The 26,119-nt window shown below is 52.8% G+C and overlaps 1 protein-coding gene across 3 annotated transcripts in view; it reads left to right on the forward strand.

Annotated features, from left to right (window-relative positions):
* The first annotated feature begins 670 nt into the window (after positions 1-670).
* Positions 671-26,119, forward strand: part of PSD4 (pleckstrin and Sec7 domain containing 4) — a 37,249-nt gene continuing 11,800 nt past the window's right edge. Inside the window, exons 1-11 of one of the 3 annotated variants that reach the window (XM_020886018.2) lie at positions 671-693; positions 14,616-15,701; positions 16,790-16,915; positions 17,213-17,291; positions 18,476-18,857; positions 22,781-22,945; positions 23,366-23,446; positions 23,586-23,698; positions 23,851-23,909; positions 24,080-24,169; positions 25,822-25,865. In XM_020886018.2, the coding sequence (XP_020741677.2) occupies positions 14,727-15,701; positions 16,790-16,915; positions 17,213-17,291; positions 18,476-18,857; positions 22,781-22,945; positions 23,366-23,446; positions 23,586-23,698; positions 23,851-23,909; positions 24,080-24,169; positions 25,822-25,865 (2,114 nt within the window). In that variant the 5' untranslated portion in view covers positions 671-693; positions 14,616-14,726. Of the gene's footprint in view, positions 694-5,300; positions 5,603-14,615; positions 15,702-16,789; positions 16,916-17,212; positions 17,292-18,475; positions 18,858-22,780; positions 22,946-23,365; positions 23,447-23,585; positions 23,699-23,850; positions 23,910-24,079; positions 24,170-25,821; positions 25,866-26,119 lie in introns of those variants that run through there. The other 2 variants (XM_070479215.1, XM_020886017.2) reach the window with 2 other exon arrangements.

Here is a 26,119-nt window from a genome sequence, read left to right on the forward strand (position 1 = left end):
TGGACTCGGTCCCTAGAAGCCCTCCACCTGGCCCTCCCTCCCAGCTCTCTGTTCCAATCCCCAGGGAACCCGCAGTCCGCTTGGCCAGTGGGGCTGTCATCATCTAATCTGTCAGAGGATTGTTTAGGAAGACAGGCGTCCTCCTGTCTGTCTCCCTGAGGACTCAGGCTCGTAAGGGCCTGAGGGCTAGGAGGGCAAAGGGCATTTTCTGGAGGAAAGAGCACGTGGCTGCCTCACTCCCAGGGCTCCTTGAAGAACAAAATCTCTACAGAGACAACGGGGACATGTGGCCCAAATGAGGTGTCTCTGGCCTCAGCTCTCCCTCTGTCTGATAGCTAGTACCCCCAGAAGGATGTAGTGAGCTCCATCAGCATCAGAGTTTTCCTAAGGTCTGCTTTGTTAAAAATGAATTTGTGGCTTCCCTGGTGGCTCAGTGGTAAAGAATCCACCTGCCAGTGCAGGAGACATGGGTTTGATCTTTGATCCAGGAAGATCCCACCTGCTGTGGAGCAACTAAACCTGTGCGCCATGACTACTGAGCCTGCGCTCTGCAGCAAGAGAAGCCACCACAATGAGAAGCCTGCCCATTGCAACTAGAAAGTAAGCCCCACTCATGGCAGCTAGAGAAAGCCTGTGCAGCAGCGAAGACCCAGCACAGCCAAAAACAAACAAGTAAAATTATTTTTTTAAAAGGTGAGTTCAAACTGGGCTGTCCGTGGCCCTGCTTGCTTGGAAAGAAGCCTCGGTCCTTCATATGAGTGGTGTGTGAATGGCAGTAGGGTATAGCAGAAAGTGAATTTGGTTTGGCAGTCCTGGGCTCAAGTTCAGCCGGAGTGGCTCCTCTGACCCTCGGTCTCCTCATCTGTTCTGTGGCATGGGGCTCATGACACCCCACCCCCACCCTAGACTCTAGAGTTTGGAGTTAATAGTTGTAAAAGGCCTGATGAACGTCAGCACGTAGGGGCCCGCTGTGAAAGGTTGTCAGAAGTCAGGTGTCCATTTCCTGTGTCCTCTCACGTTCTGCCTCTCAGGAGAGTGGGCTGTGTGCTGAAAGCCCCAGAGCTCCTTTCCTGGAAGGTGAGCTCCACTCCTCAACCTGCGCTCGGTCTGTGAGACGCCGCCTCCCCACCTGCACACAGCAGCTTCCTCTGCGGGCAAACAGGAAGCCGCTCACATTGGGGGAGGCAGGAAGGGGCTGCCTGCCCCTGGGCTGTGGTCGGGTCAGCAGACTGCACATCTGCTGGGCCCAGGGGAGGGGGACAGTGGGCTGGGACCCCCAGAAGGGGGAGGGGGTGTAAAAGATCAAAGCCCATCTCTGGCAGGGCTCTGGGGGCAGGAGCCAATTTGCCTTCCCCTTCTCACCCTGAGCCACACACCCTGTGAGCAGAAGGCCCTCCTTGGCTGTCCAGCTCTAGTTCCTTGCATCTTGGGATGGAGGTGAAAGTTCTAGGAGATGAAACAGAGCTGATGGGTTCAGGAGTCTAATCTTCTTGGAGTTTGCTCTAAGCAGGAACCACCCCCTGGCCACATCCCAGAACCCCAAACACACACATCAAACACATACAAGACCCACTGAGAGGAGAGGGAGAGGCAGACCCCATTTCCCACAGTGTCGCTTGATGTGATCAAGGGACTGAGGATGAGCAGCATTGACTCCTTCATTCATCAGAAGGTCTTGGAGCAGTTATGAGCCCGGCCCCCACTAGTTGCACAACCTGGGTGGTGATAGGGGTGAGTGGACCAGTCCTCACCCTTGAGAAGTTCACAGTCAGGGGGATGGGTGGAGATTCAGAAATACACAGAGGAGGCTGGTCACTGGCACCTGGCTTGACCAACAGCACCTCAGCCCAGCATGCCGAGGGGCCCGGGGATGGTGCAGAGCTGGGAATGGAGGGAGTGGACCCCAGTCCTTGGCTTCTGATCAGTCCTCACTTCCTGGTCACTTCCATCATGTCTTCACCCCCACCCCCAGCTTGTCTGTGACCTCCTCATGTGCTTCATTCGATGGTCACCTTGCTCCTTATCTTCCTCCGCTTTCTAGCAGCGTTTGACACAGCCGACCACTTCCTTCTTCTGAAGTTGTCTGTCTCCTCTCTTGTGTTTGGTGACAACACACCCTCTCATTCTCACCTCCCTGACAGCCCCTGCTCACTCTCTTCTGCAGGCGTCTCCTGGGGGGGCTCTGCCGACCCTTAGTGTAGGTGCCTTCCTGCTGGTCACACACGTGCTCCTTTCTCCACCCCAGCCCCTCCCATCCACTCTAGGTACCAGCCACTCCTGCTTGAGTAGTTCACAGATATCTCAAACCTAATATGTAAAGATTGAAACCCTTGATTTTCTCCCCTGAGCCTCATCTCCCCAGTTCTTTCCCATTTCCACAAATATTCCCACCCCTTGAAGTTGCTCAAGCTAGAACTCTAAAAGTCGCCCTTGACTTCTATCTCTCACCACTTTCGTGGCAGATTCTACCAGGCATCCCTGCTGTAGGTCCTACATCCTCCATCTTCCTTCTGTGCTATTTCTGACCCCTTTCCAAGCCACCGTCCCACCTCCCCTGGACTGTCACAGAGCCCTTCCCTGACCTCACTGAGCACTTCCACTGTCTCTTTTCCATGCAGCGCCAGGCGATCTGAAAAATAAATACACCTGTCACTTCCTTGCTTTACCCCTGGAGACCCTGTGGGATCCGGCCCATCCACTTCTCCCACCCTCCCACACTGTCTGGCTTTCTGTTCCCTTCACTCCTGGAGACCTTTCCAGTCTCGGTAAGAAACTAGACATGCAGTTTCATCTTCCTAAGATGCCCACCCCACGCTCTCTCTTCACATCCTGGCTCCTCTTCATGGGGATATGATGCCCCTGGTCTCCCCTCGCAGTGAGCCCCCCAGCCCCAATCACTTTCTTCTCTCCCCACCTGTTCCCCTGCCAGCACTCCTCACAGTTTATAATCACATGTTGATTACTTCTTGTTTATTTTCTGTCACTAGATTGGAAGCTCCTGAGGAGGAAGTCCTGTGTTTGTTTGTTTTTTAATATTTATTGATTTGGCTCTGCCAGGTCTTCGTTGTAGCACATGGGATCTTTTGAATTCTTAGTTGTGGCATGTGGGATCTAGTTCCCTGACCAGGGATGAACCCAGGCCCCTTAATTGGGAGCATGGAGTTTTAGCCACTGGACCACCAGGGAAACCCTGGGGATCCTGTGTTTTATTCCTGACTATCAGCTGCTTCTCACATTGAGACAGCATGGAGTTGGTGCTGGCCATATTCCAGACACCCTGTGAGGCTGGAGACCTGAGGGTTGGCATTAGGATTGGCCTGAAGGAGGGCTGGCATTTAGGCCAAGGTGACTTCAGTTTCTGTCACCTGGCTGGGAATAAGAATTCCCCATACAGAGGAGAAGCAGCTTAGAGGAGATAAGGAACCAGGTTTGCATTGCACTGAGCTTGAAATAAGCCTGCTCATCGAAAAAGCAAGAGAGTTTCAGAAAAACATCTATTTCTGCTTTATTGACTATGCCAAAGCCTTCTACTGTATGGGTCACAATAAACTGTGGAAAATTTCTGAAAGAAACAGGAATACCAGACCACCTGACCTGCCTCTTGAGAAACCTGTATGCAGGTTAGGAAGCAACAGTTAGAACTGGACATGGAACAACAGACTGGTTCCAAATAGGAAAAGGAGTACATCAAGGCTGTATATTGTCACCCTGCTTATTTAACTTACATGCAGAGTACATCATGAGAAACGCCAGGCTGGAAGAAGCACAAGCTGGAATCAAGATTGCTGGGAGAAATGTCAATAACCTCAGATATGCAGATCACACCACCCTTATGGCAGAAAGTGAAGAGGAACTAAAGAGCCTCTTGATGAAAGACAAAGAGGAGAGTGAAAAAGTTGGCTTGAATCTCAACATTCAGAAAACTAAGATCATGGCATCTGGTCCCATCACTTCGTGGCAAATAGATGCGGAGACAGTGGAAACAGTGGCAGACTTTATTTTTTGGGGCTCCAAAATCACTGCAGATGGTGATTGCAGCCATGAAATTAAAAGACGCTTACTCCTTGGAAGGAAAGTTATGACCAACCTCGACAGCATATTAAAAAGCAGAGACATTACTTTCCCAACAAAGGCCCACCGACTCAATGGACACGGGTTTGAGTAAACTTGGAGTTGGTGATGTACAGGGAGGCCTGGTGTGCTGCAATTCATGGGGTCGCAAAGAGTCGGACATGACTAAGCGACTGAACTGACTGACTGAACTAGCATTGCAGCCCCAGAAACGAACAGTGGAGGTCCCCCCCATCGAGATGTGTTTGGATATGTCAGTGTTATAACACCACACCTGATGACTCTTATAGAACGAGTGTTCCCTTCTTCTGCCTCCCCCTTTACTGATGACCTGGAGGCCCGAGTTTGAGTTGGGATCCTCAGCCATCACCGTATATGGCAGCAGAGCCCACCCCCAGCCTTTAGCCCCTGCCTTCTCTCTCCCCCGCCCTGGCTTGATACAGTGTGTGCATAGAGGGACGTGACCTGCCCCCAAGCCCAGGCCATGTTCACCTCTTGACTGTCTCTCTGCCTCCCTCCAGGTCTCGCTGCACAGAGCGGTGATGCAATGTCCACAGAGGGTAGAGACCCTGTGAGTCCAGGAAGCAGAGAATCCCAGATTCCAAGGTGTCCAGGGTGTGATGCAGCAAGGCCAGATGGGCATGTCCCTAGGGACTCCTTGCTGTCTGTGTGTGTGTGTGTGTGTGTGTGTGTGGTGTTGGTGGGTGCAGCTGGAGCCACGCCCTCTGTGCTATGGGCCAGGCTGGCCCGGGTCTGAAGCCCTTGACTGTGGGTCTTTAAAAAAAAAATAATTAATTACTTTATTTTTGGCTGCAGTGGGTATTGTTGCTTCCCAAGGGCTTTCTCTAGTTGCGACTAGTGAGGGCTATTCTCTTCTTATGGAGCACCAGCTGGAGGAACGTGGCCTCAGTAGTTATGGCGTGCAGGCTTAAGGCACGTAGCTCCAAGGCACCTAGGATCTTCCCAGACCAGGGATCGAACCGGCATCTCCTGTGTTGGCAGCAGATCCTTTACATTGAGCCACCTGGGAAGCCCCTCCGTTAAGACCTAGCCACACATAAATCGAGGGGAAAAGAAAAGTTGGCAGCCCCAGGGCCCTCCTGAGTCCCAGTGGGTGCCGTGCAAGGGACCGAGAGCTGGGCAGAGACGAGAACCTGGTGACAGAACCGCAGGGTGGAGGGTGGGGCGTGCTCACAGCCCAGGGCGCTGCGTCTTCCTCTTTTTCTCTCCCAGGCCCTGACTCTGGGCTGTGCAGAGGGTGGGGGTCCCCAGGAGCAGGGGGCTGGCGGCCAGAGGCACTGAGCCTGGGAGCAGGGTCTCTCACATTGGGGCAGGAAGTTTGAGGTGCAGAGCAGCTGGGGAGCCCCACAGGCCTGAAGGGGGCAGGGAGGGTGAGTGTGGTGAGGGGAGCGGAAGTCGGAAGCCGCTGCCGCCACGTTCACCGTTCACAGGGCGGGCGGACCGGGCGGCAGGATCGCTCCAGGGCAGCCAGGGCCACGCATCCCTTCCCGGTCCTCTGGAGGTGAGCAAGGTGGGCCTGTGTGGGGTGGGGGCGGAGGGTGCAGGGAGTCATGCGCGGACCCTAGTGGGGCAGGTGGGCAGGAAGGAGGGCCCTGAAGGCCTGTGCGCCGGCCGTGAGCCCGCCCCGGGCCGCAGCCCCATCCTTCTCCTTCCTCCTCTCCATCAACCGGCCGCCTCCCAATCTAGCCCTTTCCCTGAAGCCTGCTGTGGCTCCCACTTACTCCAGCCTCCTAGGGAGACCCTTCCTGAATCTTCTGTGAGCCTCCCTGGGTCCCTGGTGACTGGTGCCCAGTGGGGGTTAATGAGGCTAGAGGCCCCAAATGACTCCTCAACCCTGGAGAGAAGGAAGCCATTTGGGGTGGGGGCAGCTTTGGGTGTGGTCATCGTAGGAGCTCAGACTTGGGTCGCCCAGCCCAGCATTGCCTTCAGGCCCCCCACAGCAAGGCAGGGTTAGGGGGAGGGGGCCCAACTTGCTGGCTTGCCCTGGCAGCACGAATTCAGGCTTATCGCCCTGATGGTTGACAGGAACAAGCTCACTCTCAATGGCGTCCCTGTTTGGGACAATATCAAGCTTCCTGGCTCTTATCCTCAGCCACCGCCCCCTTATTCTAGGGCCGGAGATCCTACAGGCAGAGTCACTCTTCTCTGCTAAAAGCCTGGGAAGGGTGACCTGTCATCAGCTGGTAATAAACATCCCACAGGACTGTGGGGCCTCAGCCAGGAGGCCTGTCTCCCAGGCTTTAGGACATCACAGGGCTTCTTGCTCTGCAGATAAGGAGCTACCCAGCCTGTGGATTAAAATCTGGGCTCAGGGCTTTTTGTTGTGGGAGGGGGAGATCCAGGAAGGCGTGAGGGAGGTCCGGGTTGGCCCCGAGGCTTTGTTGTCCTCCTGTGTCAATAGTTACCCTTGGGCTCTCTGCCCCCTCATCTCCTCTGCCCCTGGCTCATCTTTTCTGCTCACCACTCTCTCTTCTTCTCTTTCCTCTGTATTCTCCCTCCATGCCTGCTTCTCAGCTGACCCATCTCAGGGTTCTCAGCACCAATGGCGTGTGTATGTGTGTGAGTGTTTCGCTCTCTCTCTCGCTCTCTCTGCACATTTGCATGAAGCTGCCTTCCGTGTGGGCAGGATGTGGGGTGGCCCCTCATCATATGTCATGTACCTTGGGTGCCCTGGCCCCAGGTTCAGGAAGGGGTGTCTGTCCTGCAACTTCAGCCCGGGGACAGTGTGCAGGGGAGGGTAACTGCCCGCAGAGCAACACCCTTCACCTGGCTGCTGCTCAGGGCTGCTGAAGGACAGGGCAGATCACCTCTTAAATCCCAGGATGGGCCAGAAGACTTTGGTTTTTGCACAGGAAGGGAACATTGCCAGGGCGAAAGGAGGCAGCTTTCTGAGTTGGAAGCTTAAAAGGAGAGAGAGACACACACAGTCCAGACAGGACATCCAGGAACCGACTCCTCAGGTCCAGAGGGAGCCCATCGGGCTGAGCCCGTGCTCTCATGGAGGGCCCTGTGTTTGCTTGTTTTCATGTATTTTTTCTTCTCCAAATGGACCTGCAAAGCAGCCAGGTTAATCCAAGCAGGACATGGTATTTCTGAGCACCTCCCAAGGGCAGGCTCAGCATTGTCACTCAGACCCCTTCCCATATTCTCTCCTTCTTTTCTGAAAAGATTTTATTTATTTGTTTACTCATTTATTTATTTTGGGCTGCACTGGGTCTTCGTTGCTGCACAGGCTTTCTCTAGTTGCGGTGAGTGAGGGCCACTTTTCATTGCAGGCTTCTCATTGTCGTGGCTTCTCTTGTTGCAGAGCACAGGCTCAAGAGTGTGTGGAGCGTGGGCTCAGGAGGTGCAGAGCGTGGGCTCAGGAGTCACGGCGCTCAGGCTCAGTTGTGGTACATGGGCTTAGTTGCTCTGTGGCCCGTGGGATCTTCTGGGACCAGGAAACAAACCGGTGTCCCCTGCATTGCAAGGTGGATTGTTATCCCTTGGACTGCCAGGGAAGCCCTGCACCCATTTTCTAGCAAACTTCCCGAGAAGACTTATCCATCATATTTCCTTCTTTCACAGGCAAGGAGCCAGGTGAAGTTTTGCTCCAGAGTCACGTGGCTCGTCAGTGGTAGTTAGGATTTGAGAGTAGGCTGTGAGCTTCCAGGGCATGGCGAGTAGGGGCTGAATGTGTGACACTCCTGCTGTCCCCTGTCCCCCTTGGACAGGCTCTCCCCTGGCCTCCTGTCGCCTTCAACACCTCAGGGCCCAGGCTCTGTGCCCAAGTGGGGTGGAAAGAGAACCCACTCTCAAAAGGATGATCTGGGTGCCATCTGGGCTCCTTCCTTCCCCAAGATGGGAAAAAACCTTGCCTTGAAGCTGGGGGGAGAGGTTAGGTGAGGGTAGAAGGGACTTATGTCCCCGTGGTCCCCCAGCTGTCGGGTTCTGTGTCCTGTACCTACCATCAGCTAATACAGACTCAGCCCCAGCAGTGGTCACTCCTCTCTGGACAGGAGCCCTGGGGGGCTGCCCAGTGGAGCACCCATTCTCTCCCATCCCTCCCTCATCCCCCGCTCCCTCCCCAGTCTTTCCCCTCACTGGCTTCTGGACTCAGAGCATTTTCTTGGGTTCCAAAGAGCCACCCCACTTCTCCCAGAAGTTTTCCTTAAGCTTCCTGACCCATCATGGTGCTTAGAGACATGAAGGGCCGCTCCTTTCAGAGAGGACGGAACCCAACTAAGAGACCCGTGTTGGACACTTTCTCCTTTGTTCTGGTTGAGATACCTGAGTGATTTTAAAAATGATTTAAAGTGATTTTAAAAGAGGTAACACTAAGTACCAAGGGTGGGGGAGGGAATAAACCAAGAAAATTCTAGATGCTTGAGACCCGGACTCTGCTCCCCAATTCCTGGCCCACCTCTGCCTAAGAAGTGCCATCCTACCTCCAGGAAACAGAGACTGGTCTCCACCTTTGACCCTTGACTCTTCACCCTTGCTTGGTCAGGTTGCCTTCACCCAGGCGATTGGTGGGACTGCCATGTTGGTCATAAGAAGTGACCTCACCCCTCAGGTCATCCTGTCCCTTCATTCAGCGAGAAGCAATAGAAGAGAGAAGGGGTGGGGTGGGGGGTAGGTGGGGAGAGGCAAGTAGGGTGGGAGAGAGAGACAGAGACTCAGTCAACTTGCGTTTCTAGTGAGGGGCATAGACAAGGTGGTTGAACGGGTCCTGAACTCTCTTCCTCTCTGTCCAGCTTCTTCCTTGGAGCCAGGACCCAGATGGACGTTTTGGCTGCTGGGCTGGGCTGGCCTGGTGGGAACCACTTTTGGGAAAGCTCTGCCCTTAGGGCGCTGGGCTTCCTGGAAGTAAGGTGTGATTGGCTCATGGTCAGACTTGCCCTTAGGGGAACGTCTTTATGTCATAATCATGCTAAATCTCCTTCTCCAAGCCTCAGTCTCCCCAGTCCTGTAGTGAGGTTGTGAGGAGGGAGCTTTCTGAGGATCTATCCACCCATCCACCTACCCATCCATTCCTCCATCCCTTCTTCCACCCCTCTATCCATTCATCCACCCATCCTTCTATTCATCCATCCATCCCTCCATCTATCCATCCATACATCATCCCTCCCTCCCTCCATCCATCCATCTCTCCATCTTTCCTCTTATTTTCACAAACATTTCTGGAGTGTCACCTCTGAGTCAGGCAGGCCCTGCCCTGGACAGTGGGGGAAACAGATGAATTCAGGTGACTCCACCTCAGAAGAAATTCATGCTTTGTTCAGTCCATGAATACCCAAACGAATTGATTTACGGGTGGAAAGAAAGTGCCACTAAAGGGAGCCGCAGAGCTGGATCAGACCCCAGCTTCCCCACCCACTAGCTGAGCTACCCGGGCACATTTCTGAAGCTCTCTGAGCTTTGTTTCCTTGTGAGTAGGAGGGCAATGTCACCATTTGCCTCACCCATGGGGTGACTGGCAAGCCTGAAGTCTGGGATGCAAAGCACAAGCTAGGTGAGTGACACCCTACTAATGTCCAGAGAGATGGGCGCTCTCGACATGGGTTGAGTTGTCAGATACAATAGAGTCCAAAGCTAAATTTAAATTTCAGATAAATGAGTCGATTTTCAGTGTAAATATGTTCCCAGTATTGGGCATCTTCTGTTGTGTATTTGCTAAATGTGGCAACTCTGCCTAGAGGTTGTGTGCGCCCATGTGGACCTGTCTGCCTGGAACCAGGATGCCTGCCACCAGGCTCTATAACCCCAGGTGTCTCATGAGTGGTCCTGAGCCTCTCCAGTCCACACTAACCCTCAGCTTTCTAACCGCTGGAACTAGAGGATAACGCTGTGCCCCCCACACTCGGCAGCTGGAGCGGGTATACACAGTTCAGTTCAGCTGATCAGTCATATCTGACTCTTTGTGACCCCATGGACAGCAGCACGTCAGGCCTCCCTGTCCATCGTCAGCTCCTGGAGTTTACTCAAACTCATGTCCATTGAGTTGGTGATGCCATCCAACCATCTCATCCTCTGGTCCTCTTTTCCTGCCTTCAATCTTTCCCAGCATCAGGGTCTTTTCAGATGAGTCAGTTCTTCGCATCAGGTGGCCAAAGTATTGGAGTTTCAGCTTCAGCATCAGTCCTCCCAATGAACATTCATGCTTAATTTCCTTTAGGATTGACTAGTTTGATCTCCTTGCAGTCCAAGGGACTCTCAAGAGTCTTCTTCAGCACCACAGTTCGAAGGCATCAATTCTTTGGTGCTTAGCCTTTTTTCTTGTCCAGCTCTCACATCCATAAATGACTACTGGAAAAACCATAGCTTTGACTAGACAGACCTTTATTGGCAAAGTAATGTCTCTGCTTTTTTAATATGCTGTCTAGATTGGTCATAATTTTTCTTCCAAGGAGTAAGTGTCTTTTAATTTCATGGCTGCACTCACCATCTGCAGTGATTTTGGAGCCCCCAAAAACAAAGTCTGTCACTGTTTCCCCATCTATTTGCCATGAAGTGATGGGACCAGATGCCATGATCTTAGTTTTCTGAATGTTGAGTTTTAAGCCAACTTTTTCACTCTCCTCTTTCACTTTCATCAAGAGGCTCACACAGTTGCTCACTAAAGTGATTGGGGTAGCATTTTTGTAGGAAATAGTGATAGCAAGAAACACAAAGAACCTCCTTCTGGGGAGGGGAGGCAAGTGATAACCAGGTGGGTTGACACACTAGAAATTACATGATGGAGTAAATGCTCTGAAATACGAGAGAGAAGGGGGTGGTGTGCTGGCATAGCTCTTTCCCCACCATGTGCTGGATCTGTCAGTCTTCCCCCAGTCCCCACCCCACCTCCCTCATGCCCCTCTGTCCCCTCAGGCCCTAGCAATCTGTTCCCTTTGGTCTCTGGAAAGCTGCTACAACTTCTCTGATTTTTCTTTCCCTTTGAATCCATGGAGGAAGACCCCTTTTCTGCTGGGAAGGCAAGTTCAACCCTCATTTATGTCTAGCATGGTCATTAACATTTACCTGTATGTCTGCTTTGCTTCATATACAAGTTTAATTATAAGGGCTTCCCTGTTGGCTCAGTGGTAAACAATCCACCTGTAAATGCAGGAGACACCAAGATGCAAGTTTGATCGTTGGGTCAGGAAGATTTCCTGGAGGAGGAAATGGCAACCCACTCCAGTATTCGTGCCTGGGAATTCCCATGGACAGAGGAGCCTGGTGGGCTACAGTCCACAGGCTTGCGAAGAGTCAGATACGGCTGAGTGACTGAGCAGTTTGGCAAAGAGGGATGTGTGGAACTCCTGTCTTATTAAAAATTGCAGGGCACACTTTCCTCCGGCCCCCTGCCCATCATTTTCCATTCCCGTTATTGTCATTTGAACTTGGCTGTCAAGCAATTCACTAACAAGAGGAGAGGAGTTGAAGTCATTTAGGCAGAATGCTGTGATACCCACAAGGATTTGCTCCTAAGGTAAACACATGTCAGAGTGTGAGGAGGAGTGAGGACTGGAGAGGGGGCATCTCAGGAGGGTAGCCTGCTGGACACAAACAGACCAGGTCTTGGCAGGGAGGGATGGTCAAGGGGTCTGGGAATGGAGCTAGGGATGCCCCGAGTTCAGGTGTCTGTGATGGAGGTGCTTCCCTGTGCCTCTGCCCTCCATCTCATAAATGGAGCTATTTCCTGAGTTTCCCATACCGTAAGGGCTGTTTCCCTGGTGGCTCAGGCAGTAAAGAATTTCCCTGCAATGCAGGAGACCCAGGTTCGATCCCTGCATCAGGAAGATCCCCTGGAGAAGGGAATGGCTATCCACTCCAATATTCTTGCCTGGAGAATTCTATGGACAGAGGAGCCTGGTGGGCTACAGTCCATGGAGCCATGGGATTGCAAAGAGTCGGACATGCTCGAGCACCTAGCAGTTTCAAGGGCTGTTTCCTTGAGAAGCCTGCAGTGTGTGTGTGTGTGTGTGTGTGTGTGTGTGTGTGTGCGCGCGCGCGCGTGTGCGCATGGGGGGGTGGTGTCTCACCTCTTTATTTATACTTGGTCATTCTCCAGGTAGGCCTGGGGAGGGAGGTTTGGCTCCAGAGGGGTTGCCCAAATACAGATGGTGGGTTCTGACCTCACTCATTCTTTCCCCCATGGAGATAGGATCATAGCAGGGCTCTCACTCAGAGAGGGGAAGAGTTGAAAATGGACAGCTGCTTGGGGGGAGCACAGTAGCTAGGGATTGCCCCTGAGATCAGCCGAGGACTTAGGGAGTGAACCATACAAGTCCTCAGCCTTTAACCTGGGGAAGGTATGGGGTGGAGAGGAAGATGCTCAAATGATGACTGAAAGTGAAAGTGTTAATCGCTCAGTCATGTCTGACTCTTTGTGACCCTGTGAGCTGTAGCCTGCCAGGCTCTTCTGTCCATAAGATTCTCCAGACAAGAATACTAGAGTGGGTTGCCCTTCCCTTCTCCAGGGGATCTTCCCTACCCAGGAATCAAACCTGGGTCTCCTGAACTGCAGGCTGATTCTTTATCATCTGAGCCACCAGGAAAGTCCCAGATGATGACTGAGGCTGAGCTAAAAGAGTTGGAGACCCATGGGAAAAGCAGATTTCAAACTGATTGGATTCAGAGCATCAAATACAAGACTGAAAGTAAGAAGTGACCTCAGCTCTTGGGAAGTTCCAGTCTACTGGGGAGGCCGGCTGAGAGCTCAGTGGTAAATCGGGCCTTCCTGGGGCCTAAAGCTTCAGAATCCCGAGGCCACAGGTTGGCAATTACAGATTCTTGCTGTGCTCACAGTGAGGGATGTGAGGGTTGGGACAGAGGGAGAAGTAAAAACCCAGAAAAGGATTCTGGTTTTGAGAGACTTGTTGGAGGATGCTCTCGAGGGGAATAAGAAACTGAAATTCACGCTGGTCCTGTCTTGTTTTTCTCTGGCACCTCCTGAAAGAAGGAACAGTACCCGGTTGCGCTGTCTTGGTGACCTTAAGCAATAGGACCCCACCCAGCCTTGGTTCCCTGTCTCTGAGACTTCCCCCTTATTGAATGTCTCCTGGTAGACCATGAAGTAGGTGGACAGTGGGTATTGGGAAATCACACATGGTTGTAAGTCAGGAGCAGGGATATGTGTGTGTTTATTTGTGCCTTTGTTCCCCCCAGATATTTCAAAAAACAGCTTAATGTATACACAGTCCTCCAAGTAGACATCTCTGAGTGAGGAAAGGAAGGCAAAGGGAAAATGAAAGATGTGAGGTGGTCTGGGGTGCATTTATTGTTCTATTTTTATTTATTTGACTGCACCAAGAAATAGTTGCAGCAAGTGGGAGTTTTAGTTGCAGCTTGTGAACTCTCAGGTGCAGCAAGTGGGATATGCTTCCCTGACTAGGCATTGAACCCAGGCCCCCTGCATTGGGAGCACGGAGTCTTAGCCACTGGACCAACAGTAAAGTCCCTGGGGTGCATTTAATCCTGGAAATGCATGCATAGGGCCTGCAGATTTAACCTACACTTCCTGAGGGCCCGTACAGGGAGGGAAATGGGTCCAGTTACAAGTCTCACAGTGTCCACAGGATCAGAACAGGCCGGTTGTTCTGAAGCAGCAGGGGCACTCCCAAAAGCTGTGTAACCTGGAGTCCACACGCCGGGGATGGAGATACATCTTCTAGAAAATTCCCCGTGAGAATCCTCAGCTGCATCCCATTAGGCCCAGCCCAGAGTGCCAGTGTGGCCAATGTACTGGGCAGCTCTGAACAGATGTGGTGGAGCCCCAGGGGAACATGGGTGGACATCCCCAGCTTCCCCCCCCCACCAGTCACCAAGAAGGCAGTGGTCTCCTCCCCATGCAGCCTGAGTCTTCCCTGTGGGCTGAAGCCCACCCCCCTCCCTGCAGGAGCCCAGGCTGAGCTTAGCTGGTGCTCCTCTTCCTGGTTCCACCTAGGCCAGACTGCATGGCTGTAACTGAGAATTGGCCGGTTCATGGTTGCAAGGATGCAGGCCCCGAAGGCTGGAGCCTCGGGAAGTAGAAACAAGACTGGCCATGGCCTTTCTTCCCTGGCTGCCTGCTTCTCCCTTGAGTCTGTTTCATTCCTTTCACCTCTAGTCCTTGATTGTTTGGCTCCCACATACATTGGTTTCCGTGTCTTTTTTTGGGGAGGGGGGGGTGTTTGCCTCTGCTTTCCTGCTAATTTGAGACATTTCTGCCTTTTGTTCTTGCTACCAACATTCTCAGCCTCAACATTCTCCAATCCAGGTTCCCCAAAGAAGGCTCTGGTGTGCTCAGTTCATCTTTTTCAGCTCAGCCACGGGAGCCACCTTCAGCCAACAGATGAGTGTCTTTCGGGCAGGTGCCCCCATGGGTACAGGCAGTTGCGATCATGGGTCAGACAACGTGTATGGTACACTCCTCACCCCTGCTTCTGTGTTGAGGGCAGTGGCCCTTGACCTGGGCTGTGGATGTGGCAGGCACTCAAAACTATTTGTAACTTGCCGCTTGTGTGCTTCCAGGGGCTGACAGCCCAGTGCTAACCTGAGTTTGCTTTGGGTACTTCCAGGGTTCATGCAGGGTCCCAGTCGCCCCCCTGGCCAGCGCTCCCTCTAATCCACACAATGGGCTTGTGAAGGCGGATGCTCCTGAAGGCTCTAGCGCAGCTTACGCTCATTGGATGATGGGCGACGACGGACTCTGTGGCCACCCCAGACCTGTGGAAATCCTCGACATCTGTTTGGGAGACAACCTGCAGCCCCACTCGGAAGCCCACCTAGGGGACACCTATGGCCACCCTGAGCCTCTTGAACCTCACGGGGAGCAGACCTGGGCCCCTGTCCCTCCTGATGCTGTGAGGCCCGATGTTTGTCCCCAGGACTCCAGCCCAGAGCCCACGCACCTGGGGAGCGGCTCTTCCCAGGAACGGGCAGGACAGAAAACCACCTCCCCCGGGTCTTCCAGGGACAGCCAGCCTCTGGGGAGCCCAGGGCAGAGCCAGAGCACGTCCACACAGGTGGTGTTCTGGGCGGGGATTCTGCAGGCCCAGATGTGTGTGCTGGACCTGGAGGAGGAGCTGGAGAAGACGGAAGGGCTCAGAGCTGAGCTGAGATGCTGCATTCCCGCGGCCCCTGCAGACCTCCCCACTTTTCCCTCCAGCTCAGTTGGCTCCCGGAACTCGGGCCTCCTCCCCAGCCCACCCGTGGATGCAGATGAGGCCTCGGGGGAAGACAGCAGCGGGCCAGAAGGAGAGACCCAGAACCCAGCATGGCCAAGGGAGGGCGCACTGGACTTGTCTCCCGAGTGGAGTGCCGAGGAGGAGAGCATCTTCTTTGACAACCCGCTCTTCCTGGAGAGCCCTTGCTCGGACACCAGTGCATCTGAAACGCACTTTTCCTGGGGCTTCTCGGACTCCTATGTAGATGTGAGGACTGGGCCCCAGAGCCCACAGACCCTGGAGCCTCCACCCCCAGGAGGCAGAGTGCCCTGGGAGCTGGGCGGTGAGCCGGATCTGGGGGAGAGCACAGCAGAGTCCAGCAGGCACACCACCCCTCCATTCCCTGTGCCCACCTACAGGCCACACTCTTTCTCCTGGGTCATGGTGGATACCCCCGAGGGGGCTCCCTCAGCACCTTCCAGCCAGGAGGAGACCGAGGTAAACTGAGCCCCAGGAACCAACCCTTGGGCTGTGCTTGGGGACATGGACAGAAGGAAGGACCTTCCTCTGCCATCACTGTGCCCAGAACTCTCTTTCCTTTGGGGAGCAATGGAGCAGAAAGGCAGGCCAGGGTGGCCTTCAGAAGTAGAGGGAATTTTACAGGAGCCGTGATGTCAGCTGAGCACGATGACAATGCTCAGTTGTTAAGCAGATGATGTTTGTTAAGGCACAAATGTCTCCATCCCACCAGCTCTAAGGCGCTGCGTCTGGACACATTTAAAGAACAAATAGCTCCTCCCGTTGCAGTGTGTTCCAGGCCAGTCTTTAGACTCTGGCCTCCCACCTCGAAGACGGTCCCAGTTGTAACAGGGCAGGGGTCAACCTGCAGGGGTGACCTCTTCTCCCGCTGGGGAGATGTCTCCTTTGAGTCCTCTCTGGGAAAGATTGCAGCATTTTGTTACTTTTAGCATCTTTCATTGAATTTCAGTTTCACCAGCTCAGGTCCCCGGGACAATGGCAGAGGTCCTTGATATCAACTAGCACAAGTTATGGGGACAAGTTATGTGAGCACTTTTTTTTCCCCAGGGAGGCCTCGGCTTAAGAGATAAGGAGACTCAAGATGGCAGAGCCAGACTGTAACGTTCTAATCTCTGTGATCCCAGAGAACAATGGGGAAGAGCTCTGACCCCGAGATCTGAGGAGCTGTGAACACTGGCCAGGCCCCTCCACCCACAGGCTGGGGTGGAGTAGGGGGTGGTTGTGGCTCTGTTTTGTGACATGTGTTCTCGGACCTGGTTGCTTCAGGGCCCCTGAGGTCCTCAGAGGGAGGCCTGGGAGCCCTGGCCTGGGAGATGGCAGTTTGCTCTTATCTGGGATGACAGAGCCCAGCCCAGTGTCTGGGGGCTGTTGACCTTCGCTCCAACACAGTCTCTCCTTGAGCAGGGCCACGGGAAGCAGGGCCCATTCTGAGCAGACAGAGCAGAGACGACTAGAAGTCAGTGAACATGGGTGAGGCCAGAGGGATGTCGGAAAGGCCCTGGAAGCAGTTTCCCTGGGGCAAATCTCTCCTCCTTTTCTTCCCGAAGAGTTCTCTGAGAGACAGCCTTGAGCCTGCCTCGCCTGCAGCATCCTGTGTGGACCAAACACTTAGCTGGGAGACAGAACATGTGGAATCTAATGGCAGACACGCCACACATCCAGTGCAACCTTGGGCAAGTCACTTCCCCTCTCTGGGCCTCACCTTTTCCACCTGTAAAGAGGGAACATGAGCCCCGTGATTTCCGGGGCCCAGCACCAGCCCACCTAGGACGTAGGTCCCATCCAGGGTGCCTCTTCTGAACCGAGGCCCAGATCGGGGAGTGTGGTCTGGGATGGGGGAGGACAGCAGGGAAGGAGGGCCCTGTATACTTATAGTTCTGCCTCCCTCCCCATCTTCCCCTGCCTACGCTGCCCCTTACACCTCTCAGTGTCTCCAGGCCTCATGGATGGACCTCTGTCTTTCTCAACAGGCCGGGCCCAGCACCCAGGGCTGGCCAACCAACGTCATTCCTTCCTGGCCCCCAGGGCCTCTTAGCTCCCAGGACAGAGGTGAGATCCAGTGTGGGGTCTGGGAAATCAAGTGGTTGGGGGCTTGCTCAGGAGTGGGGACAAAGATCATTCTTGGATCCCGGGGGTGTTGTTAAGGGGTCCCCTTGTATTGTATTAGAACCAGACAGACTTGAGGTTAAACTCTGTGTCTGCCTCTGTAACTTCACCAGTACAATGGGTTTTAATATACCCATCTCTTCTAATGGGAAGTTGCTGTATAATACGGGGAGCTCAACCCAGTGCTCTGTGACAACCTAGAGGGACAGGATGGAGTGGGGAGTGGGAGGGAATAATTTCAAGAGGGAGGGGACATATGTATACCTACAGCTGATTCATATTGTTGTATGGCAGAAACCAATACAACATTGTAAAGCAACTGTTTAGTCACTAAGTTGTGTCCGACTCTTTGCGATCCCATGAACTGCAGCACGCCAGGCTTCCCTGTCCTTCACTATCTCCTGGAGTTTGCTCACATTCATGTCCACTGAGTCGGGGATGCTTATCTAACCATCTCATCCCCTGCCCACCACCATATCTTCCAATTAAAAGTAAATTAAAAAAATAAATAATGAAATACCCATCTCTTAGGAGTAAATGAAGACTAAAAATTAAAATACTCATAGAGTAAATGAAAAATAAAGTTTTTTTTTTAATTTTTTAAAAATAAAGTAAAATACCATCTTATAGAGTAAATGATGAAATGTGCAAAAGATCCTGAAGCTGGGAAAGATTGAAGGCAGGAGGAGAAGGGGATGACAGGGGATGAGATGGTTGGATGGCATCACCGACTCAATGGACATGAGTTTGAGTAAGCTCCGGGAGATGGTGAAAGACGGAAGCCTGGCATGCTGCAGTCCATGGGGTCACAAAGAGTCAGACACGACTTAGCGACTGAACAGCAGCAACAAAAGACCCAGCCTTTTGGATGCAGGGATCTTCATGGTTTAGCAACCTTGAACCCGTGGTTGCCCTGGGGCTGGAGTTCCCTGCCTGCTGCCCCATGTGTGGGAGGTCACTGCCCCATGACCAGGGACAGAATGTGCAGTTTCAGGGAGGAGCCGGGGGGGTAGGGGAGGGAGACATGCTGGTGATGACAGCCCAGGCTGTTCCCTGGCTCTGCCAGGCCCCTTGGCCCGAAGCCTGCCCCTCACCCCGTGCCAGCTTCATTCCATGCTCTTTCTCAGGTGACAAGGATACAGAGTGTGTCCAGGAGTCTGCTCCCTGCACCGTGGCCCCTGGCCACCCCTGGGGGAGCCCAGCCTCTTCGCCGGAGCCGAGCAGCCCTGAGTCTGGGGTCAGAGGCTCCGACTCCCTGCCCAGCCCTGTCTCCTCCCGGGAAGGCAGCCTGCGGCTGCAGGGCCGTCCCCCAGTCAGTGTTCTTCCTGAGTGGACACTAGATGCTCCAAGCCCTTCATTCCTGGAGACAGATGGGGTGGAGCCAGGTTCCCTGGAAAAAGAGGAGGCAGGAGAGGCCCCAAACCAAGGGAAGGAAGTAAAGTTAAGCCCCGCCAGGACTGTGGAGGCCGGAGCCAGACAGCCTGATGCTTGCCTGACTTCTGCAAAAACGTAAGTGTCATTCTAACCACCCTCTGCCTCCTAATTATGCAGGCATTTAAGAATACCCAGGCTGATTCTTTTCCCTTATAGTTTATTACAAAATATTAAGAATACTTTCCTGTGCTATTACAGTAGGTCCTTATTGGTTATCTGTTTTATATATAATAGTGTGTATATGTTAATTCCAAACTCCTCATTTATTCTTACCCCTCTTTCCCATTTGGTAACCATAAGTTTTTTTCCATTTCTGTTTTGTGAGTAAATTCATTTGTATCTTTTTTTTTTTTTAGACTTCATATATAAGTCATAGCATACAATAGTTGTCTGACTTCACTTAGTATGATAATCTCTAGGTCCATCCATGTTGCCGCAAATGGCTTATTTTATTCTTTTGTATGGCTGAGTAATATTCCATTGTATGTATGTGTATATATGTGTATAAGTAAGTAAGTAAGTAAAGTCGCTCAGTTGTGTCCGACTCTTTGTGACCCCATGGACAGTAGCCTACCAGGCTTCTCTGTCCATGGGATTTTCCAGGCAAGAGTACTGGAGTGGGTTGCCATTTCCTTCTCCAGGGGATCTTCCTGACCCAGGAATCAAACCCAGGTCTCCAGCATTGCAGACAGACGCTTTACCATCTGAGCCACCAGGGAAGCCCTCAATGTATACCGCATCTTTTTTATCCATTCATCTGTCAGTGGACATTTAGGTTGTTTACATGTCTTGGCTATTGTAAATAGTGCTGCAGTGAACATTGGGGTGCATATATCTTTTCAAATTATGGCTTTCTCTAGATGTATGCCTAGGACTGGGATTGCTGGATCATATGGTAGTTCTGTATTTAGGTTTTTAAGAAAACTCCATACTGTTCTCCATAGTGGCTGCACCAATTTACATTCCCACCAATAGTGTTGGAGGGTTCCTTTTTCTCCATATCCTCTCCAGCATGTATTATTGGTAGACTCTTTGATGATAGCCATTCTGACTGGTGTGAGGTGACATGAGAAATGCATGCTGGGACCTAACATAGAATGTATGTAAGCCGGGATTACAGACTGGAGGGTTTAGAAGCACAAGAAACCAAAGAGCAGATGGTCATACACGTAGGGCAGGACTTGTGTGTGCCGAGGGACAGCCAGGGAGACATGTCCACGACCAGACACCAGGAGATGACCAGGGGGTTGTGCAGTGAACCTGACCAGGACCATGAGTACAGAAGGATGGGGGTCATGCTAGGCAGGTCTGGGAAGAGGGATGGTCAGAGCTAGTGGTGTGGGGATTACATGCTGCTATGAATTTGAAGATGTGACTGGGAGGCCCAGAGTGCTGACCCAGATCTCTCTCCCTCACAGAGTAGCAGGGGAAGGTTTGATTGGTACCAAAGGAATGGTGGACCTTGGGGTCCATAGCAGGATTGAATGACCCCAGAACTGTGAGCCAAGGTAGAAATAGGCCACCTGGAAATCCATTTAAATGTCCTCCTGTCCCAAGGATACTACGTAAAAGCCTGTCTCTCCATGGAAAAGGGATTTTGTTGGCCAAATTGAGGTCAGATGAAAGAGATCAGGGAACACCAGTGATGGTTTAAGTGTTACACGAACTGGAAGGTTAACTCCACTCCAATCTTAATGTCATTGAGTGATGGTGAACCTCAGGCAGTATCAGAAACCAAAGAAGCATCTTTCTTCCACCGCTGGAATACTGCATGGTGTCTGGAGATGTTCAGGGTAATCAGAAGAGTCTCTCAGTATCTAAAAAGAGAGCATTCATTGTACCAGAAATTAACCTTAATTCTACCCCAAATAAAAGTAAATCTACCTAAAATGTGAGCCATACTTTCATAGTAGGTAATGAAAAAGGTTTAACTGATGCTTTTCTTGGTAAACCCCACTAAATATTACAGAAATAAATTTATTTAATCTTATATTTAATACAATATAGGAAGTTAATTTTCCTGGCCTAATTTGCTGGCCCAGTGAGATGTCACTCATTCATCTTTAACTTTCACAGTGAGGTCATAAAGGTCTATTTATTACTTTATTTTATTTTGGGCTTCCTTGGTTGCTCAGATGGTCAAGAATCTGCCTGCAGTGCAGGAGACCCAGGTTCAGTCCCTGGGTCAGGAAGATTAATAACAACTTTATTGAGATATAATTCACATATCATACAATCCATCCATTTAAAGTATACGATTCCATAACAGATTATATTTGCTTTGTGGGGTTTTTTTTTCCCTCAAAGTGCCTCCCTATCTAGATATTATTTTAGTAACAATACTAATTGACTAGGTCATTTTGGTAAAAGTATTTGAGGGCTTCGTCAGCTGATTATCCAGGTAGTTCTCTTTACATTTTTTGGCTGTACCACAAGGCATGTGTGACCTAGTTCCCTGACCGGGGATTGAACCTCTGCCCCCTGCATTGGAAGCATGAAGTCTTAACCGATGGACCTCTCAGGAAGTCCCCCAAGTAGTTCTCTTTACATGTGACAAGCATGTCATTATTTTTACTTCCTCCTCCTCAGTTGTTCATTGGAATAAGCCTTCCTGTTCTCTACTTGTCTCTGGCTTCCCAAGTGACCCCTGGAATCTTCCAGTATCACTTTCATGGACTCCATAACATCCTATGTTTTTTCGGCAAGATTTGTAATGTCACTTTTCAGTTGATTTCCATTATGTTTGCCTTGTTGGATGCAGATGAGCCTCAGGAAGTAGGGAGAAGTTACCAGCAAAGTCACTGACCCAGTTGGGGGCAGAGACATGCATTTGTGTTACGTGGAGAGGACTACTAAGTCCAGCTGAATTTTATAAGTGGGTAGTCCATTGGTGAACATTTTCGTATTGTGAAAAGTTTTGCTTCTCTGTACAACTCCCTAACTGTGGTAACCTGGATGATGCGTGCTCGCATGTGCTCAGTCGCTTAGCCGTGTCTGAATCTTTGCGACCCCATAGACTGCAGTCCGCCCAGGTTCCCCTTGTCCATGGGATTTTCTAGGCAAGAATACTGGAGTGGGTTACCATTTCCTCCTCCAGGGGATCTTCCCGACCCAGGGATCAAGCCGGTGTCTCTTGCATTGGCAGGCAGATTTTTTTTTTTTTTTTACCACTGAGCCACCTGGGAAGCAACTTGGATGATAATAACAAGGATACCCCAGTACTTGGTTGCAGTGTTGCAGGGACAATGCAGGAGTCAGTTGGAGATTGGTCTTGGTGACTTCTGAGATTCTGAGTGTTCCCTGAGTCTGCCCGGGGGTCTCCTGGGCCTGTGCACCTTTGTAGATCCCCATCGAAGCCCCTGCAATGAGACCCCTCTATATGACAGGACAGCTGGTATGGGAGGGCAAGGGTTGGAAACCACCTCTATGGCAACCCCAGCTATCACCATCCCTAAAGCCAGTCTAGCTTCTGGTTCTTGCCTCATCCTTGCACCATCCTTAGCTGCAGATCTAGGAGTGGAGGCTGGAGCCTTGGGGTAGGGAAGGCGGGCAAGGAGGCATGATGGGGAGGGCAGGAGAGGTGAGGGACACAAGTGGCTGCTGGGGTTTAGGGAGGTAATCCCACCCCTCCTTGGGATGGATTCAATACCACCAGGGTCTTCAAAGGGCTGCACCTGCCACCCAAGGTGAATTAGGCTCAGTGCATCCCTGTGGTTTACCTGAGAACGTGCTGGTACCAAGCTCGGCTCCAGCCCCTGCTGGCTTGGTGTGGATACTGCCCTCATTGGGCCTTCCTGGTGCCCAGGTCAGGTCAGGCGGGCTGTGACCCACACTCTTCCCTGGGGGTAGAGGGTAGCCCCAGCTCCCACTCTGAGCTCTGGGCATGGACTCAGCACTACTGCCCCCCACTGCCCCAACTGACCTCAAGGACACCTGACCCAGAAGCCCTTTGTCTCCATCCCAAATGGGAGCCTGAGGACAATGATGGACTTCCACAGGCTTCCTGGGAGCCCTGTGCCCCCAGAGGAAGGCCAGAGGCCCCCGGCTGGAGACAAGCTGGCGAATGGCGTCAGGACTGACAAGGTGGCCTGGAACTTGGCCTCTCGCCTCTATCACCTGGAGGGCTTCCGGAAGTCTGAAGTGGCCGCCTACCTGAGGAAGAAGTAAGGGCTTTTGAACTCAAGCAAGGCTGGATGTCTAGTCAGGATGGGGAGGACCACTGATGGGCCATCCTTGCTGCCCGTGTCCCCCCACCACTGACCTCTCATGCCTTCACTCCTGCCCTGTCCACCACACCCCCTCCCCTTCACCCCCAGACCCTTGTTGTGCCTCTGTCTCTTAGTCACATTGGACCACCCTCAGTCCCTGCCTAGAGCTGCCAGACCTGCCCACCTGCCTCCCTTACCCCAACCCCATGTCCCTCCTGCTCAGCGCTGATGGGATCCCAGGGGCTGCCGGTGCCCTCTTGGGCCCCAGGGTCCACCCTGGCTGTGTCTTTCCTTTGATCGCACCCCCAGCCCCCGTCAGGCCCCAGGAGGCCCGCTGGTCCCCATCCAGGCTTCATCCCCACTTTCCTTCTGCAGCAATGACTTCAGCAGGGCCGTGGCTGAGGAGTACCTGTCCTTCTTCCAGTTCGGAGGCCAGAGCCTGGACCGCGCGCTCCGGTAACACCTGGGAGCCTTCTCTGGGGAGGAGGGATGGCTGGTGGGGAAGCAGGGGGGAAGCACCACCAGCAGAGGCTGGATTCCGGCTGCCCCGAGCTCAGGATGCCTGGCTCTGCCTGGACTTGGGCCCTCCTTCCAGGGGCTTCCTCCAGGCCCTGGTGCTCAGCGGGGAGACCCAGGAACGAGAGCGGATCCTGTACCAGTTCTCCAAGCGCTTCCATCACTGCAACCCCGGGCTTTTCTCCTCAGTAGGTAGGGAGGGGCCGGTTCACTGGGTGGTGACTGGTGGGAGTGTGCTGGGGGGCCATGGGAGCCCAGAAGCATTGGGGACGTCCCCCCAGCAGGGTGGGCAGAGGCAGTGCAGGAGTCCCAGTTACAACGGCCTTTTCTCTCTGTGGGGGCAGACTGTGTGCACACCTTGACCTGCGCCATCATGCTCCTTAACACGGACCTGCACGGACAGGTGAGAGCCTATGGGGGTCCTGGGAGAGGGGAACCAAGACCAAGGCCTGGGATGGGGTCAGGGAGGGCCCTGGGGACCCAGGGGAGGTTCAGGGTGGTCAGCCAGGGGTCTTGCTGCTGGAGTGGGACATGTGTGCCAGCTGCCCCCCTCTCCACATGTTCTGGCCACAGAACATTGGGAAGAGCATGAGCTGCCAGGAATTCATAACCAACCTGAACGGCCTGCGGGACGGCGGGAACTTCCCCAAAGAACTGCTCAAGGTACGGCATGGGGTCCACGTAGGGCCTAGAATCTCAGCTTGCTGTCTCGAGGGGAACATGAGCTCGGGCCTGGCTCTGCCAAGACATCCTTGAGACAACACGCCTTTTTAAAAACATAATTCCTTATTTATTTATTTGACTGTCCTGGGTCTCTGTCACCAATATGCAACATCTTCTAGTTGTGGCATGCGGGATCTAGTTCCCTGACCAGGGATCGAACCTGTCTCCCCCTGCAATGGGAGCACAGAGTCTTAACCACTGGACTGCCAGGGAAATCCCAGAACAGGCCTTCTTTACTGAAGGGAATTAAAAGTGATACTGCCCAGCCTGCAGCATCAGTGTCCCCTTGAAATGTATTAGCTTGTGTGAATTCACATCCCCCTGGCCTGGATCCACTGAATCAAATCTCAGGCTGGGCCCCTACATTGTTCCATTATGCCTCTGGGTGACTCTTAGGCCTATGAAGTCTGAGAAGCGCTGGTTTTTGGTCCTTGGTGTAAAGCTTCACGTGGTGAAAGTCTGGAGCTAGGATTCAGGAGCCAGAGGTTGCAGGGTTTGAATTCTAGCCTTGGGCAGCTTACACTTTGGCCGAGGCAAGTTCTCCCAGGGTGCGTGACCATTTTGCAGGGTTGTTACCACGATGAAATTAAGGTGGTCAAGTGCTTAGTCCAGGGCCTGGCACACAGGCTGCTTTCATAAGCAATCACAGCATTTTATTCTCCTGTCTATTCAGCGAACATTGACTGAACACTTACTATCTGCATGGCACCCCCACTAGGTGTGGCCAGAGCTTCAGAAGCCAGCCAGCCGCGTGGACATGCGTACTCTTGGTCATATCATTTCAAAGTCATAGCATCTTGTTTATTCATTGACTCAGCAAATGCTGACTACTCTGTAGTGAGCCATTCCTGCTGCCTCAGATCCCTCTGGGCACTATGTGGGTGATTCATTTCCCCTTCAAGGGAACTAGTTCAGGCCTCACTAAATTCAAGGAAAGGGCTTCCCTCGTGGCTCAGATGGTAAAGCATCCACCTGCAATGCAGGAGACCTGGGTTTAATCGTTGGGTCGGGAAGCTCTCCTGCAGAGGAAATGGCTACCTGCTCTAGTATTGTTGCCTGGCAAATCTTACGGACAGAGGAGCTTGGCAGGCCATGGGCTTCTCTGATGACTCAGGCGGTAAAGAATCTGCCTGCAATGCGGGAGACCTGGGTTTGATCCCTGGGTTGGGAAGATCTCCTGGAGAAGGGCATAGTAACCCACTCCAGTATTGCTTGGAGAATCCCCATGGACAGAGGAGCCTGGCGGGCCACAGTCCATCAGGTCGCAAAGAGTCAGACCCGACTGAATGACTAAGAACACACACACAGCGGGCTGGAGTCCATGTGGTCACACTGAGCACAAACAAAAGTCCAAGGAAGGACAGGGATTGGTTTGTTCACCCTTGTGTCTCCAGCCCCCAGGACAGTGCCCAGCACATGGCGAATGCCTGATAAATTGTTGCCTGCATGCATGGATCCATGGGTTGCCTGCTGCCCAGGGCAGAAGGGCAGCAGCACTGGGATGGAGGTGGCAGCATGCCCATCCTACCTCTGCCAGAGTATGGGCCCCCTGGCCTGAGGCTCTCCGGCCCAGCTGTGTGTTTCTGTTCCAGGCCCTCTACTGGTCTATCCGAAGTGAGAAGCTCGAGTGGGCCGTGTAAGTGAGACCCATCTTCCCTCCCCACCCTCTCTCCTGCCCGCCCTCCTCCCACCTAGCTGAGTGGGAGAGTTCAGGGTCCCGGACAGTGCTCCCCTCTGCATGGGTGGAGCCAGAGGCAGGGCATCAGGCCGGTCTCAGAGAGGGTGCAGGGGGGCATGTAACACTTGGAGGAGCCAGAGGCCATGAGGGCATAGGGATGAAGGAACTGATGGGCTGACCTTGCAGGAGGGCTTCTTTTAGGGGGTCCTGAG

This window comes from Odocoileus virginianus, chromosome 2 (assembly GCF_023699985.2).
Source record: "Odocoileus virginianus isolate 20LAN1187 ecotype Illinois chromosome 2, Ovbor_1.2, whole genome shotgun sequence".
NCBI lineage: Eukaryota > Metazoa > Chordata > Mammalia > Artiodactyla > Cervidae > Odocoileus > Odocoileus virginianus.